Source organism: Rhinopithecus bieti, unplaced genomic scaffold, assembly GCF_001698545.2.
Source record: "Rhinopithecus bieti isolate Rb0 unplaced genomic scaffold, ASM169854v2 scaffold_26871, whole genome shotgun sequence".
In the NCBI taxonomy this organism is placed as follows: Eukaryota; Metazoa; Chordata; class Mammalia; order Primates; family Cercopithecidae; genus Rhinopithecus; species Rhinopithecus bieti.
Genome location: NW_016812402.1, coordinates 1,881,484 through 1,900,192, shown reverse-complemented (window position 1 = coordinate 1,900,192; position 18,709 = coordinate 1,881,484). Strand labels below are relative to the sequence as shown.

The 18,709-nt window shown below is 40.2% G+C and overlaps 1 protein-coding gene across 14 annotated transcripts in view; it reads right to left on the bottom strand.

Moving 5' to 3' along the window:
* Positions 1-18,709, bottom strand: part of PANK1 (pantothenate kinase 1) — a 157,514-nt gene that overhangs the window by 28,819 nt on the left and 109,986 nt on the right. For 13 of the 14 annotated variants that reach the window (XM_017896346.1, XM_017896337.1, XM_017896339.1 and 10 more), the window contains one exon: positions 1,020-1,372. In XM_017896346.1, coding sequence (XP_017751835.1) covers positions 1,020-1,372 — 353 coding nt within the window. Of the gene's footprint in view, positions 1-1,019; positions 1,373-5,057; positions 5,146-18,709 lie in introns of those variants that run through there. The other variant, XM_017896349.1, reaches the window with a different exon arrangement.

Below are 18,709 nucleotides of genomic sequence, written 5' to 3'. Positions count from 1 at the left end.
TACATTAGTTGGGCACAAAATGGCAGTAATTTGTACTACAGGCTTTGAGAATATGTGTTTTATGACTTACCTCACTATATGTTCGACTTTGTAGTAACACTAATCCTAAAATCTCCCAACCCTTCCTTCTTCTATATTCAATCACTTTTGTTTATCTAGCTTTCTTCTCTTCCTTTCCAAGATATATCTACATCTACTGTTTCACTTTATTCTCACTTTATAAAATAAAGACTACACAGCATGGAGATTATTATATTGACGGTAGAAAATGAAGACATTGGAATGTGCAGATGTTAAAGGAATGCTAAAAAAAAGAGAAACATTGGACTGCATGTTATCTATCCACATCTTCTATTTAGCTTCATTTGTTAAATCTAAATAAGCAACGTACAGTTGGTATGTACTACCAGTCAGGATACAGCATTATCTTATCCTTACTGTATAAAATTATACTCCCTAAATGGTATTCATTAATGAAGGGATTCACTGATAAATAATATTACAGATTTCACTTCTGTTTGTGAGCAAAACTTCTGAATGGCATTCATATGCTGAAAAAAGGCACTTGAGAGCAAATGCGTAGCTAGAAGTAATCATTTTTGATAGGAGTCATAGAAGCCTTCCCGTGGGTCTCTGTTTATATATGCATAAAATTGGCATCATGATTATATAGTAAAAGTCTGTGGATAATTCTAACTGAAATACTTCAGAAGGGATTTTAGCATCTTGTCTTTAGCATATTACCCAGCAATAATTGTAATAGAAATGATGATGATGATAACTATATTGAGCACTTACTAAGTGCCAGGTACATATTACCCCATTTAATCCTACATGTAAGAACCCTGTGAGGTAGGAGTTGTTTTTATTCTTGTATAGGTGAGAAAACTGAGGCACAGAGAGGTGACATAAGCTTGTCCAGAGTCCCAAGGCTAGTAGTCTGGTTCTTAGGCATGAGTGGCCATGATTATGGACATGTGAAAGGTTTTGCTGTTTTAACAAAGACAAACCCAACCTACCATTCTGAAGTCCTCTTCGAACTTGAAAGCTCCGCCTCCCGTGGCACACAGGGTGGTGTGAAGGCTAGAGAAGTTTTTCTCACTGCCCATCTGAATGAACCTGTGCATAGCACAGCTGGGAAAGCGGATGAAGTGCAGGTTCCCTTTGCGTCCACACATGGTCAGGTTTTTCAGTTCCAGGTGGACGTCTCGGATCCCAGTTTTCCCATAAGCAGTATTAGAAGTCAAATACTTCCGGATGCTCTTCAGGTTCTCTACTTCCTCTTGCTCCTCTTCAGCTGTAATATCCTTCGGTTCGAAGTAGACCAATTTAACCAGCGTTCCACCGATGTCCATGCCAAACCATGGGAATGCTAAAGGACAGAAAGAAAGAGCGCTGATGAAAGCTATGCGTGCAAAGAAGTGCTCAGTTTTTCAATATTAAATAAGCAAATGCAGTGGTGTCATATCTACATGTGCATTTAACATTCAATTTATTTAAATTCAACTACATGTGCCTAGAAGGAGTCACAGATAGAGAAAATTTTACAATTGAAAGAGTGCCCATGGCTCTGCTCACACGCCACTGCACTCCACTCAGAATTGAGTGAGATGAGAAATAGGATTCTGCAGTTCCCTAAGGCAGTCTCAATTCCTGTGTGCTTCCTAGGGCTCAAGTATCTCACCAAGCTGAGTGTTATTCTAATATTTAAATGTAGATATATATATATTTTGCATACATCCTGGATCCCAATTGCTAACTATTTTTGTCAGAATCTTCACCAAAAAAATTGATCTGCTTCAGTCCTAGAGGAAAAACTGACCATGCTGGGTGTGGCAAGAGATGGTACATTAGTCTCTAACCTAGGGCGCATTTCAATGATTCCATTTTTTTGCTTTATGAACTGACTTTAGAAGATGTGATTCCACTGTTTTAATCTATACAATATATAGAATGGGGAAAGAGAGAGGAAGTAGACTATGAGAGATGATGCGCAGACACGAAATTCTAAAAAGAACAACTCGCATTATATCTGATTTCTTTCTGCATTAAACAGAGACATACTGTCTATTCCAAATAGCCTGCTCAGAAGTTCTCAACCTGGCTGCCTTTTAGAATCAGCTGCGAAGCTTTTAATATTCAATTTCTGGCCTCCTCTCGCACATATTCTGTTTAACTCAGGCATGGTATCCAGACATCTTTTAAAAGTTCCCCAGTGGTTCCAATCTGCAGACTTGGAAACTAGTAAACCAGAGGAACCATGGCCAGGTCTGAGATACAAAGGCATGCCTCCAGGTGAAAGTCTACTTAATATGCTTGTGATGCTTATCTATGATAATATGAATCTCCATCATGATGATTTTTATTGTTATAAAAGCTCTTTATTGTTAAGAGCTGACATGAGCAGAGGTGAGCTACCTAAACAGTCTGACTTTATTTAGAGACAGCCTGGAAAGTTAATGCCATGCTGTCAAATGCTCTGCAATGAACACAGAGCAAACCCAAATGGGAACCCAAAGGTTGGCGTCTTCCTTTTTATTTCCCTCACAGAATCCATTGGCAAAATCTGAAACTAATATTAAAACTGAGTTTAAAGACTCAGGGTGCAAAAATGGCTTTCTTCCCAGTTTCTTTTATTTCAGCCCTAGAGAACATCCATATAAACCCTTGTCAAATTCTCTACACTGCCAGAAACATCAGTGGGCCCTACAGAAGGTCTTTTTTCTAGGCACCCCTACTAATACTTAGTTTTCAATTCAGGAGGGCTGAGGGAGGACTGCCTAGCAGGAAACCATTTCTGGAAACAAAATCTTCTTTCTTCTGTCTCACTATTGTTATTTCGGTTATGATCCAAGATAGCTGCTTCTCACCTGTTGAGCAGGAACTCTAGCATTATAGAAAAATAAAATTCCAGGCCCTCAAAAGATTAAGAGCAACAAATTTCACTGACAAGACCAAGTTAACAAATGTCTCGTTTTCTTTGCAGACGTTTACAAAGCAAATTCCACAACCAGTGTAGGCTGGGAAACTCGCTTGTCCTAGCAGGAGATGAAAAAACTGGAAACTGGTCATCCCCATTTGTTGATTCAGCTCACAGATGAAGTCTGTTGGTTTATTCGCTAAAACTCACTGCCAGCATGGGTCACAGTGTAGGAGCAGCATGTTATAACAGTTAAAGCCCCAGATTGGGATTCCGAACATCTGCTTCCCTGAAGCAGCAGACAGTAAGTAGCTCACTGTAACTCCTTCCACCTCTTTGGATTTTAATTTCCTTATCTGTAAAAGGAATGGGTTGCATTAAAATGATCTCAAATTTCTTCCCTGCTGTCAACTTTCCATGAATTCCTTAAGAAATACAAAAGAAAAATTGCAAGTAACCCAAATCATAGAGTCTGACCACAGTTTTTTTGGGTGGAGTTTTAAACTCCCCGGAAATATACTATGGCATGTTAACAAATGCCTGGGCTATGCTACCAGTGCTGCAGTTGCAATCCATTCTCATCAGAGTGGGGAAGATGCCTACAATGGATAGGATGGGGGAAGGGTATTTTGGAACATTGCTGGGAAATATTTTGGAAATATTTTGACAACATCTATTACAATTGAAAGTACACATGCATTTTTAACTCAGCAAAACCCTTTCCTGGGCCATAAAAAAAACACAAGAATTCCAGGGTAGGCATAAGAATGTTCACTGCAGCATCTTTTATCATGCTCAAATCAAAAAACAAAAACAAAACCAAGGCAAATTGGAAACAAGATGAGTGTCCTTTAACAGGGAAACTGTTCAATAAAATGTATGACTTCCAAACTGTAGAATATTAGGCAGCTATTAAAAAGAGAGTGAGGCCAAGTGCACTGGCTCACACCTGTAATCCTAGCACTTTGGGAGGCTGAGGCAGGCAGATTGCTTGAGTTCAGGAGTTTGAGACCAGCCTGGGCAACATGACGAAACCCCATCTCTACCAAAATACAAAAATCAGCCAGGTGTGGTGGTGCACGTCTGTAGTCCCGGCTACTTGGGAGGCTGAGGTGGGAAGATAACATGATCCAGGGAGGCAGAGGTTGCAGCGAGCCGAGATTGCACCACTGCACTCCAGCCTGGGTGACAGAGTGAGACCTCCCCCAGTCCTCAAAAAAAGAATGAAATCTATTCCAGTAGGCTAGAAATATTTCCCCAATCTTCTGTTAATAAGAAAAGCAAGAGATGCCTACAAGTGTAAATAACTTTTTAAGTCTATTTGGTTTAGGGAGAGGAAGGGAGGAAGGAAGGAAGAAGGAAGGAAGGGAGAAGAGAAGAAAGGTAGGAAGCATAATCTCTAATATGTTCATGATTATATGAGCCTGCAGAAAAGCACAGAAGGCCCCCAGTTGTTAATATGTATAGGAGTGGCAGAATGAGTAGGTTGTATAGGTGGTGGCTAGAGATCCAGGAAAAGGGATTCTATACTTAGAGCTTTCAGTACATGCAGATAAGAAAAAAAAAGAAAGAATTACGCAGTAATGAAAAATAGGAGATACTTCGGCATAACAAGAACCAAACAAGCTGTGTAAACCCCAGAAAACAAACTAGTTCTGTACCAGAAATGCAGAATTGGCTCAGGTTCAGCTGCTGTCAGACTTCTGGAAGGAAGAGCCCGCACATAACCTTTTATGTGGTTGGATGTTGGTAAATACAGGTAACTGAAAAGAGGTCTCACTTTTAAAACACTGTAGGTGACACCTGAACATTTTATGTTATTCAGAACCCTGGTTCCTTCTTCCTGCTTCATCTCCTGCTCATTTTGAAGCCATTTCAAAGTTTTTCTTAGCAACTCAACAAAACAATTGGAAAAAGTATAGAGTTTTGAAATTTCAGCTAAATGTTATATCATTAGTTTGGATTAAGGTAAGAGAGATAAGAATTATCTTATCTCCGGGGTTTCACCATGTTGCCTAAGCTGGTCTTGAACTCCTGGACTCAAGTGATCTGCCCACCTCAGCTTCTTAAAGGAACTACAGTATTAGTTTAAGTGGCAAAAGAAATTGGCTTTTCTTTACCTTTGTTTATTTCTTACCTTCATGAAAAATCTAATGCTCTTCTAGTGACATTTATTGCTTTTTCAGGACACTGTCTTATATTAAATGTAAAATTTTATTCATCTTCCTGATATCAAGATCTGCTAAACCTAAGCTTCCCATGCACAAGCTGTGGATGGAGACAGAAAAGAAGGGAAAGGAAGAACATCTTAGTGCAGCTATGATCCATGACTCACGTTTTCTTTAATCTAGGATACCCAGATGCTTTGATCAATTCAGATGAACAACTAATAAGAGCTTATTCTGTGTTTGCCAAGAGGAGTGATGTTGCTTTTAGATACAGGAAGTTTGTATTCACCCCTTATTGCTCCTTAAACCAGATGTCATTTTAAAATATTTCCAGAGTATTCATCAACAATGTACAGCAGGAAGCCAGGCTCAAACTTCACAGGAAGACTTTTGCAAACAAATAAACTGACCCACTCATTCAAAATGGTTTTCACTGTGGTGAGGTGTGTATAAGCCAGAAACTGATGTTCACAAAACCAAGTGCTACAGATAAAAACGGCTGTACATCCATCTTTGATCAACATATTTTAAATAAAAGGAACTAATTCCTAGAGAAAATTCTGTACATGCGCATGAGGAGACACACACAAAATGTTCACTGCAGCGATTTGTAATAATAAAAAATGGTAACAATCTAGAAGTTCATCAATATGTAAATAAAATGACATATTTATATGATGGAATACTACATAGTTATGAGAATCAATTATATTTATACACCTCAAAAGGCATTTTAGAGCTGTTTGCCTGTAGTCCCAGCTTCTCAAGCAGCTGAGGCAGGAGAATCTCTTGAACCCACGAGTTCAAGGTTGTAGTGTACTACGACTATACCTGGGAATAGTCGCTGCACTCTGGCCTGGGCAGCATAGCGAAAACCCATCTCTAAAAATAAAAAAAGACAGGCGCAGTGGTTCACACCTGTAATCCCAGCACTTTGGGAGGCTGAGGCAGGCGGATCTTGAAGTCAGGAGTTTGAGACCAGCCTGCGAACATAGTGAAACCCTATCTCTACTAAACATAGTGAAACCCTATCTCTACAAAAATTGGCCGGGCATGCTGGTGGGTGCCTGCAGTTTCAGCTACTTGGGAGACTGAGGCAGGAGAATTGCTTGAATCCAGGAGTCGGAGGTTGCAGTGAGCCGAGATCACTCTACTGCACTCCAACCTGGGCGACACAGCGAGACTCCATCTCAAAAAAAAAAGTATCTTACTGGAAAGGAACTCAAAAACAATGTTGAAGGAAAACTTTAGTGGTGGACAAAGGTGATAGACACATTGTTACTTCCAGGCCAGAGCATTTAATTATAGGCATGAGACCTTCCAGAGCTTTCCCTCTGCTATGGTGGTGGGAAGCATTTCGGGTAGTGGCTGATCTGTAAGCCTAGGTCCTGAAGTGAGGCCACAGCTAATCTACAATGAATATAGAGCATAAGCACAAAAGAAACCTTTGTTCTTTTAAACCATTGAGATTTGGATGTTGTTTGTTACTGCAAAAGATGTTTGTTACTGCAAAAGAACCTGGCCTGTTCCAACTGATAAAGTTAAGTGCTGCTTTAACCACTACAACAAAATGTGGTAGTGGCTTAGCAGCAGGGAGTGAAGAAATTGATTCTGGAGACTGGCACAGCATTTGGTAAAACGATCATGTATGATAACTTGGAAGGCAGATAATAGACCTAAAGAATGAGCAGATCTAGTGAAAGACGTTGAAAGTCTAATGTTAGTAGCGTGTATTGATTACTATTGACTGCATTTTAAAAGGTATAATGAAAAAAGAGAGAGATGAGCATGTAATTGACTGGTTTATAGATGAAAGAAAAGGGAATAGAGTCCATTAAGTTGCACTTGTATGGCTGGAAAAAGCAGCCGTTTCTCTCTCCCAACAGATAGAATGGCTACCACCCCCACTGTTAACACTCTGAAAGGGTTAAGATGTCTCCAATAAAGATATAGTTGACATTGTGGCTTCCTGGTTAATTCTTTCAATTAGAATAGCTTAAGGGAAAACATGCTAAACTTGTAGCTCTCTCAACAAAGCCATTATCAACAAATAAAGGCATGGAAGCAAAAACACAAAGGAATAAGCAAATACAAGTATGCTTAGAAGGAATTGAGGGCTTAACTCTTGGCATATGGAAACAAATTGGAATAAAATAGATGAGAAACCAATTTTCTTTTGAAAAATAATTGTACTGCCAAAGAAACTGCAATCTCACACCTAAAACAGCTGGGAAAACTGTTCAAGACCTAAAAAACCTCTGGAGCCCTCAACTCTCTAAAGCCAGGAAGCAGTCGAGAAGGCTGCTCAGTCTCTAACACAGGCATATTCTTCAGTGTTCACTTTAGATGCAATCGAAGAGTCTACTGGGAAATAAAAGATACCTCTCAAGGGGTGGAGCCAAGGGCTGAAGACAACAATGGACTGGGAAGGCTCTTCCAGGGAGAAGAATCAGGACCCTAAAGGACCCTTCACCTACAAGGCAGGGGGCCCAGAGGGATTTCAGAATTGCTTCAGCATTTTAGAATGACTGAGCGCCAGTGACTGCTGGGTATCTCCCATTCACCCCCTTTCTGAATGGGAGTATAGATTAATTTTCCAATCTTTGTTTTACCATTATATACTAATATACAATGTGGGGGGGGGGGGGGGGGAAGAGCAGATAACTTGCCACTTTTAATTCAGAAGTCTCTAGATCAAGAGGAACCACATCCAGAGTTGATGTAGAAATGACTTTATATCATCCCCTGAGTAAGAGCCTAAATTAGGCATCATCCAGATACTGTGCTGGGTGAGACTTTGGGTCAGTCTCTTTTGGGGAATGAATGAATGTATTTTGCCTGTAAGAGTGCGAGTGAGACAAATATCTGGTAACCAGAAGAGCAACCTGTATCACTAGTACAACTGGCCAAATATTTCTGGTCTCTTCCTTCCAGGTCCATGGGGTCAGAATGCAACTCTTGGCCATTTTATACTTGAGCTGGGCAATGTTCCTAACCTAGCTGGTAAGTTGTGAATGGAAATGGTGTACATCACTTTCAGGCAAGAATACTTCTGGGTAGTGTGAGACCCTTCCAGATTCTTTCTGTTACCATAACCAGCAAAATTTAAGACAATGATTCTATTATCTGGGTCTCAAAACAAAGATGAGTCAGCCACCTCTCAATGAACTTGTGCTGTAAGAAATAAACTTTTGTTGTTTTAAGCCACAGAGATTTGAAGGTTATTTGTTACTGCAGAATAACCTTGCCTATACTGACTAATATACCCCTAAATCAAAATCTTTTGCTGTTTTTAAAGCTGGAAAAATTTCCTCTCTGGCAGAACTAGATATAGGAACTGTCACGATCACAGACAAACATGTGGTAGCTGAGTGATAGAAAGGTATATAGGTCCTGCTATATTTATTTCTGTCTAAAAATTTCTTAAAATACAAACCAAGATTGTCAATCTGGTAGCAGTTAAAACTGAAATAAATCTGCATTTCAAATATTGTGGCAAAAACATTTTAAAACTTTATTGGTAGTTGATGTTTTAAACAATGCCTATTTCTTGAAGACTTTTTCAGAATTCTAGAATAGTCTCTGGGGGTCATTTATGCTTCCTGCAGTAGCTATCAAGGGTACAGTAAACTCCAAATAGCCTAAATGAGCAAAGCCATGAGGTGAAAAAAACCCCAAAAAGATTTCCTATCAATCGAGAAAAAAATTTTAAAAAGCTAAGGGAGCGTGGCATGAGAAAATCAACCTCCTCTTGGTTTCACAGTATAAACTAAATGTAAAATCTCAGTCTCTCTAAAACCAGCTGCAGAGCTTTAAGAAGTGTTCCTGGTGAGGGACAAGTGTTCCTCATGAGATTCCCTAATGCCAATGTCTTCCTGAATGTAAATCAGGCACCCAAGCGCTCAAGATGAGCTTCTGTGGGCATGGATTTGACTCAGCAGTCAGTTGTTGCCATGGAGAGTAACAATTCTCTCAAGGTTCTACCAAGTTGGAGTTATGTGTGATTCCTGTGAATAGGGGGCAGCAGGACTGAAATTTCTTTTTCCTATATTTGTAAAGATTTGTTAAGCAAACCAACAGGGGGGAAAGATGTTTAAGGATCATGTGATCAACAGAAAAAAAGCTTTAAAGCACTTCTGTTGCGGGAAGTCAGGGACCCCAAATGGAGATACCGGCTGAAGCCGTGGCAGAAGAACATAAATTGTAAAGATTTCGTGGACATTTATTAGTTCCCCAAATTAATACTTTTATAATTTCTTATGCCTGTCTTTACTGCAATCTCTGAATATAAACTGTGAAGATTTCATGGACATTTATCACTTCCCCAATCAATACTCTTATAATTTCCTATGTGTCTTTACTTTAATCTCTTAATCCTGCCATCTTTGTAAGCTGAGGATGTATGTCGCCTCAGGACCCTGTGATGATGGCATTAACTGCACAAATTGTTTGTAAAACATGTGTGTTTGAACAATATGAAATCTAGGCATCCTAAAAAGGAACAGGATAACAGCGATTTTCAGGGAACAAGGGAAATAACCATAAGGTGTGACTGCCTGAGGGGCTGGGCAGAACAGAGTCATATTTCTCTTCCCGCAGAAAGCGAATAGGAGAAATACTGCTGAATTCTTTTCCCAGCAAGGAATAACCCTGGGAAAGGAATGCATTCCCAGGGGGTGGTCTCTAAAATGGCCACTCTGGGAGTGTCTGCCTTATGTGGTTGAAGATAAGAGATGAAATATGCCCTGGTCTCCTGCAGCAAGATTAGGAAATTCCAGCCTGGTGAATTCTAGTCAGACCGGTTATCTGCTCTCGAACCCTGTTTCCTGTTAAGATATTTATCAATGACAATGCGTGCCCAGCAGGACATGGAACCTCATCAGTAATTCTAATTTCACCCTGGCCCTGTGATCTTGCTCTGCCTCTCTGCCCTTTTGATCTTTTATTGCCCTTTCAAGCATGTGATCTTTGTGACTTGCTCCCTGTTTGTACCCCCTCCCTTTTTGAAATCCCTAATAAAAACTTGCTGGTTTTGCTGCTCAGGGGGCATCACAAAACCTGCCAATACGTGATGTCACTGCCGGAGGCCCAGCTGTAAAATTTCTTTCTTTGTACTCTTTATTTCTCAGACCAGCCAACACTTAGGGAAAATAGAAAAGAACCTATGTTGAAATATTGGGTCTGGTTCCCCCAATACACTCCAAAGATATTTTACACCAAATGAATATTAATTATGTTCAAGTTGCCTAAGGATGTCCACAAGTTTAAAAAAATTCCTTAAGGCCGGGTGCAGAGGCTCACGCCTGTAATCCCAGCACTTTGGGAGGCCGAGATGGGCAGATCGTCTGAGGTTGGGAGTTTGAGACCAACCTGACCAACGTTGAGAAACCCTGTCTCTACTAAAAATACAAAATTAGCCTGGTGTGGTGGCACATGCCTGTAATCCTAGCTACTCAGGAGGCTGAGGCAGAAGAATTGCTTGAACCCAGGAGGCAGAGGCTGCAGTGAGCCGAGATGATGCTACTGCACTCCAGCCTGGGCAATAAGAGTACAAACTCTGTCTCAAAAAATAAATAAATAAATAAATAAAAATCCTTGTTAAATCTAATTGTGTAATAAATTATGTCTTTAAAAATTTCCTATCTCTGAGGACTAACCTTCCTTTCACTACGTACAAATTTGGTTGACAGTATAACAAAATTATTTGATAATATATTCACAGAAACATTTAATGTTAAGAGGTGGAAGGAACCTTAGGTTGGGTCCAACATCCTGTTTACAAATAAGAAAACTGAGACTTAGAAAGATCAAGGAATTGTCCAAGGTTAGTCACAATAGGTATCTAAGCCCATTTTCAGTTTCATGAACCCATAAATCCCCATTTTGGTAGGTTGGTCTGAGGTGAGGTGTCTGTTGCTTACAACCAAGAATATTCCAAGAGTCAGAATTTGTGTGGGCAAGTTTCTTACTTGAGCCATTTACTAGTCTTTATTTTTACTTTTGGGGGGATAGAGTCTCACTCTGCTGCCCAGGCTGGAATGCAATGGCAAGATCTTGGCTCACTGCAACCTCAACCTCCTGTGTTCAAGCAATTCTCCTGTCTCAGCCTCCTGAGTAGCTGGGATTAGAAGGGTGTGTCACCACACCTTGCTAATTTTTGTAGTTTTAGGAGAGATGGGATTTTGCCATGTTGGCCAGACTGGTCTTGAACTCCTGACCTCAAGTGATCCACTTGCCTTGGCCTCCCAAAGTGCTGGGATTACAGGCATGAGCCACTCCATCTGGCCCATTTACTAGTCTTTAAATGGAGGTCGATTAACCTACCACTAAAGTCCTGTCTAGTTCTCACATTCTTTCATCCTAAATATACATATGCAAAGACCTCCAAAACCATACTTTTAATAGCATGAAACACAGTTGAAAACCTAATAACTATTTAAGGACCTTGAAGAAACTAGTGAATATAAAATTTAATAAAAGTGTTTCCCTAATACTGTAAAGAAACCCATAATTATCGCACACAGAGCAATCTGTTGAACATTAAATACTCTATGAAAAGAAATTTGAGTCATGGGTTCTTTCAAATTAATGCATACCAGATTTCCTTAGTTTGAATTTTAGTTATAAGGTAATTACCCAGTGTTGGCAAGAGTACAAGCTCATATACTACCACTGGGAATATAAACTGGTATAATCTTTCTATGGGTTTATTTGGAAATATATATTAAAAAGCTCCAGATTCCTATACCCTTTTGTAAGTTGGTTCTATTTTACCCTAAAAGAAATTACGTGTGCATCCAAAAATTTAGCTTTAAAAAATACTGAAAATATTGAAGTTGTGTTTATAATAAGAAAACTAATTTATTGTCCAAAAACAGAGGGCTGATTAAACAAATAATTATTCATTAACACAAAGGATAGCACACCACCATTAAAATCACTTTGTAGGACATCATTTAATGATGTGAGACAAATGTTCATTATCTATCATTAGGTGAAAAGGGCCGGGACTAAATGGTACATTTCATGTGGTTATAATTTTGTTTAAAAATTAAATGGCGATTTGGACACACACACACAAAAAGACTAGAAACTTTAGACCAAAATATTAATAGCTGGATCATGGATTGGAGTGATTTTTTTTCTTCCTCTGGCTCTTCTGCCACCTTTTTTTTTTTTTTTTTTTTTGAGACGGAGTCTTGCTCTGTCGCCTAGGCTGGAGTGCAGTGGTGCGATCTCGGCTCACTGCAAGCTCCGCCTCCTGGGTTCACACCACTCTCCTGCCTCAGCCTCCTGAGTAGCTGGGACTACAGGCGCCCGCCACCATGCCTGGCTCTTTTTTTTTTTTTTTTTTTTTTTTAGTAGAGACGAGGTTTCACTGTGTTAACCAAGATGGTCTCGATCTCCTGACCTCGTGATTCTCCCGCCTTGGCCTCCCAAAGTGCTGGGATTACAGGTGTGAGCCACTGTGCTGGGCCTTTTTTTATTTTTTTATTTTTTTTAATAATAATCAACACACTTGAACTTCATAATCAGAGCTATTTTAAATTCTTAAAACTTCTCTGTAATGATGCAAAAGAAAACGAAATTGTTTTAACTTTGCTTCAGTGAACAGATAGCAGATCTGTGGTCCTGCCCATAGAAAATAGTATGCCTTCATTCCCTAACTCAACAATAGTTCCTTCTCTTCTCATGCAACAGCCTGCCCATATCAAACCAATTATCAAAATCCACTGAACACAAGTCATCAAGAGTGGCAGGGGTAAGCCCAACTCCCAAGAGCAAAGTTGTTCAGCCTGTTAGACGCTCAATACCATGAGGGTTCCCTCAGGGTGGGAAGAGGCTGATTCACCCACTGCATGTTAAACTCAGCAAAAATTGTATGTTAAACTTACACTGAAGAGGACACACATATGTTTGTGGGATGGAATCGCTGTGGGAAAGTGTACAGTCACAACCTCGTGTGACAATCATCTTTATTCAACTGGCACAGCCCCAGATTCCTATCAGCTTTCTCCTCTCACCCAGACATGGGCTCATCATATTCTAGTATTTGAGAGGGAAAAGGAGAACAGCAAGAATTCCTTCCAGAACTTCCGAGGCATGTAGAAGTATTATTATTGGAGTCACACAGAGACTTAGGTCTGAATTTCATCACCGCTGCTGCTCAGGGTTAACTCATCTATTAGGCTCAAGAGGCATAGTGGCTAGGACCTGCCATACTTTTAGGCACCCATGAAATAGTTTAATTTATTTTAAAATCAGAAGAAAATATATGAACTTTTAGGGTAAGGAAAATATAATTTACTATATAATATTAATACATTCATCTTTATGCCAACAATAATAAGATATAATTTTTATTTATTATTTATGGAGGAAGGGGACCCATGAAGGCAAAAGTACCTAGGCCCATAAAAGGCATCCTCTACATTTTGCTCCACACCCATCTTCAGGTTAAAACTGGCATGATACCATACCACCATCCATTTTGCACTTGCAGTTTGAACCTGGTCTCTGTGACTTGTTTACAATCACATTTCCATAAAGCAACTTTAATTTTACTATTTAGTGCAACTAAATTATAAAGTCAAAGTTTTAGTTATATTTATTTTTTTAAATGACTGGCCACATTTAACCACATGGTTTCTCAAATTTGCCTAATCATAAAAAATCACCTAAGGCACTTGTTAAAAATACAGACTCCCAGGACATCACCTAGAGATTCTGATTCAGTGGGATAGGAGTCACGTCCCACAAAATGCTTTCAACAAGGGGTCCCTGTAATTCTCACTCGTCAAGTTCAGAACTACTATTCCAGTTGAATCAAAATGAATACTGTAAGTAGCTGGACTACATTTCTTTGTTTTTTTGGGATGGGGCCTCACTCTGTTGCCCAGGCTGCAGTGTAGTGGTGTTATCACAGCTCACTGCAGCCTCTACTTCCCAGGCTCAACTGTTCCTCCCACCTCAGTGTCCTGAGTAGCTAGGACTATAGGTGTGCACTACCACTTCCAGCTAATTTTTACATTTTTTTGGTAGAGACAGGGGTTAGCCATGTTGCCCAGGCAGGCCTTGAACTCCTGGGCTCAAGTGCTTCTCCTCCTCAGCCTCCCAAAGTGCTGGAATTACAGGCGTGAGCCACCATGCCCAGCTTGGACTACGTTTAAAAAGTGAGAAACTGTAGTTTGAAGGAGTAGCTCTTGCTTGAAACTGAGGGCAGAACTCTGAGGCAGACAGCTGAGGGCAATGCACAGCCACCAACTGGCAGGTGTTCCCATTCCCAGACACATCTAATTGCTTGTTAATGGAATTACTTATTGGCAATTTATAGCATGAGTGCCATAGGTGATTTTCAAATTTTAAATACAGTTTTTGAAGTACTAGGTATTATCCAGCCATGACTAAACCCCATGGCTGTGGTTTAGAAACATTCCACATATAATTAAATTCCCTAGATGGGCTCCTCTCTCCCCCCGACTGCCATCTTAAAAGTAAGCATGCACTCCTCCATCAAGAGGTTAGCTCTGGCAACAGTACTCACATATTTAGGTCACGCAGACAGACATTCTTTGATTTGCAACCCACGTGGCTGACCTTGACACAGACAACCATGTGAAATTAGAACAACAAATAGAAACACCAACATGAAAGCTATGTTGCTTTTATTTTATTTTTTAGGTTGAGAAGAAAAAAAAAAACTCTTGCAGGGGCAAAGGAAGCCATGTCATTCTGATAGCACCATGAAGTGTATTCTTAGCTTGGATCTGGGCCAGGAGGAAGCAAGAATAAGATGAAGCTAGAGATAAGGAGACCCAAAAAATGTCAAGTCCATGAGGTTAATAAAAATTTGTTTTCCTTCAGTCTCTTCCTTAAGTCCCTGAGTAGCTCAGTGAGAGTGGTTTCTTTCCCAAGGTCCTGAAAACTCTCCATGCCATCCTCACAGGAAAATCAGAGAGAAAGATGAGTGTCACTCTAGGGACCAGTGAGCTCATCTTTTCCCCTTCATGCCTACAGTCAAGCTGTGTATTTCTGCTTCAGGTGTTAAGGAGAGGAAATGGCAGGCAGATGAAATTTGTTTCCCATTCCAAAGTTACATTCTCATGCTGTCCAGAGGAAGTGGGAGGAAAATACACTTACAGACAGCTACAGTCATCACCCCTATTTCTCACCAAGAAGCTGCCAGTTCTGCCCAATCTAGAGGCAACAGAAGATAAGTATCAACTTTCTGTGTGGTCCTCAGCTTTAATTATGCCACTTTCTTCATCAGAAGTAGTCCCTGGACAAAAAAGAAGACTCCATGGTTTTGACCATGCAGGTGTGCGAAGGGACATGACCACCAGGCGTCTGTGTGGCTGTCTCCAATGTGATCATTTCAGCAACCAGAGCTGAGCACAGCATCCACCCAGGAATGGCTCCTTCAACCTCCTAATGCCCAGCACTAAGGCTCAAGATGGTAATCTCATTACCTGCTTAAACAAATCCCCATTTAAACCACCAAGAGGTTTAGCTTTCTGTCTTGACAAGCCACCAGAGCGTGATTGCATACTCTAGGGATACTACTGACAATTTAATACCAGAGTGTGGTTAATTAAAGAGGCTTCAGGGAGAACAGCATTGCTGGGTGGCACAACCAGGTGGAACAACAGGTCTACCAGAAATGGGCATTGTTCAATTTATTTCTTAACTGTGAAAGTCTGGCAAATCTTTGAAGTTGAGCTGGGGGGCAGAGGACTGAGGAAAGGTATGCCAGCTGCTCACATGGCAACGCAAGCTGACAAAAACACCTACTTTAAATAATCTGAGACCAACTACAGTCACTCCTTCATATCTATGGCTCCAATCACGGATTCAATCAACTGCAGACTGAAAATATTTGAAAAAAAATTCCACGAAGTTCCAAAAAGCAAAACTTAAATTTGCCACGTGCTGGTGCTATAAAGAATCCATGTGAATAAAGTGACATGTAGGCATTGTAGTAGGTATTAAATCATCTAGAGATGATTTAAAGTATATGGGATGATATGCATAGATTACATGCAAATACTACGCCATTTTATACAAGGGAGTTGGGCATCTAAGGATTTTGATACCCATGGGGGTCCTGGAACCAACACAATGGATACTGAGGGAAAATCGTTTGGGCTTATTCATTCATCGATTGAACAGATATTTATTTTGTTCCTAGACAGTGTGAGGCACTCTGCTAAACAGAGTCAGGATGCAGCAATGAGCCAGCCCCCTTGGCAGTTACATTCTAGTCCACAAAAACTGGTCATTAATTGAGAACAGTCTGGGAAGGAGTGAAAACTCTGCTGTGAGTGAAATCCACATTGTCCTAAAATCAGACATGACTTAATTAAAACAATCCTTTAATATTCACTAATGGTAGCTCTATGTACGGCACCCTCCTAAGCATAGTAACTATCACAAAGTCAAGTCTGACATTCCCTGGCCATCAAAGAAACTTGTAATTTCACTAGATATGAGACTAAAACTTATACAAGGTTTAAAATAATAAGATATAAGTGTTGGAGGATATAAGAGCTCTGGCCCACAGCAGGCAAATGAAAAGATGCTCAACATCACTGGCTATTAGGGAAAAGCACATCAAAACCACAATGAGATACGACTTAAAACCCACTAAGATTATAAGTTTTGAAAAATTGAAAACAACAAGTATTATGAAGATGTGGAGAAACGGGACTCCTCACACACCACTAGTGGAAATGCTAAATAGTACAGTCACTTCAGAAAACTGGCAGTTCTGCAAGAGGTTTAACAAAGATTACTATATGATCTAGCAATTCTAGTACTAGGTATATATACCCAAGAGAAATGAAAACTCATGTCCACACAAAAACCTTACATGACTGTTTATAGGTGCATTATTCACAATAGCCAAAAGGTAGAAACAACCCAAATGTTCATCAAGGGATGAACATGGATAAATAATGTGATAAATCCACCCCATAAAATATTATCTGGCAACAAAAAGGGACAAAATACTGATACATACTACAACACGGATGAATCCTGAAAACACTACGCTAAGTGAAAGCTGTCAATCAGAAAAAATCACGTATGATACGACTTTACTCATTTGAAATGTCCAGAATAAGCAAAACTCTAGCGACAGAAAATAGATTAGTTGCCTAGGGTTAGGGATTGTGAGGGAAACAGAGGAGTGACTGCTAATAATTTTCTGGGAGGGGATAAAATACTCTAAAGTTAATTGTGATAGTTGTACAACTCTATGAATACACTAAAAACCATAGAATTGCATCCTCTAAATGGATGAATTGTATGGTGTATGTGAATTATATCTTAATTTTCTCATTTCAAGATACATTTTTAAAATATAAATGCCAATTATATTAGTTCCTGAAGATAATCTTTCTAAAATGCACAACCCACTTCCCCATATTTTTAAACAAAACAGACTGAATGACATTCGAGGTCTTCTTGATGATTCACGGTCAAACGAGAATCAATTATTGTGCTCACTGTACACTGACGTCCTCAGGAATCATGTAAACTTGTGCTTCCTTGAGTGCTATGGTTTGAATCTTTTGTCTCTATTATAGTTTTCTATGTCTTGTTTTTGGGCTAAAGCTGTTAATTTCTCACAGCTCTCAGTGTTACTATAATATATCTATCCAGAACCTGCTGTGTCTGAATGCAGAGAAACCAGGAAAGCAAATCTGTTGAAACTGCATGTACAGTTATTATTTGTCAATGTAAAAATTAAAATTAAAAGAGAAGAGTAGATAGATTCTGAGGGAGAGCACAGGAACCACTCTCAAGTGTAAGATGCATGAGCATCTCTGACTTTATCTACTTCCCAACACTGATTTTTGTTTTTTAAATTTTTTTTTTTTTTTTTTTTTTGAGACGGAGTCTCGCTCTGTGGCCCAGGCTGTAGGGCAGTGCTGCAATCTTGGCTCACTGCAAGTTCTGCCTTTCGGGTTCATGCCATTCTCCTGCCTCAGCCTCCTGAGTAGCTGGGACTACAGGTGCCCACCACCACGCCCGGTTAATTTTTTTTTTTTTGTATTTTTAGTAGAGACGGGGTTTCACTGTGTTAGCCAGGATGGTCTCAATCTCCTGACCTTGTGATCCACCCACCTCGGCCTCCCAAAGTGCTGGGATTACAGGCGTGAGCTACCGCGCCCCCAACACTGATTTTGATCACTCAGAAGTGTTTGCTTCCGTCCAGTGCTCAGCTGTCTTCAGGGTTATCACTGGCATCCCCTGGGGTTATAGGCATTGTAGTTAGAAGTGACAGGCATTGGCCGGGCGCGGTGGCTCAAGCCTGTAATCCCAGCACTTTGGGAGGCCGAGACGGGCGGATCACGAGGTCAGGAGATCAAAACCATCCTGGCTAACACGGTGAAACCCCGTCTCTACTAAAAAAATACAAAAAACTAGCCGGGCGAGGTGGTGGGCGCCTGTAGTCCCAGCTACTCGGGAGGCTGAGGCAGAAGAATGGCGTAAACCCGGGAGGCGGAGCTTGCAGTGAGCTGAGACCGGGCCACTGCACTCCAGCCTGGGCGGCAGAGCCAGACTCCGTCTCAAAAAAAAAGAAGTTAGAAAGATCTCAAATTAACACTTCAACTTT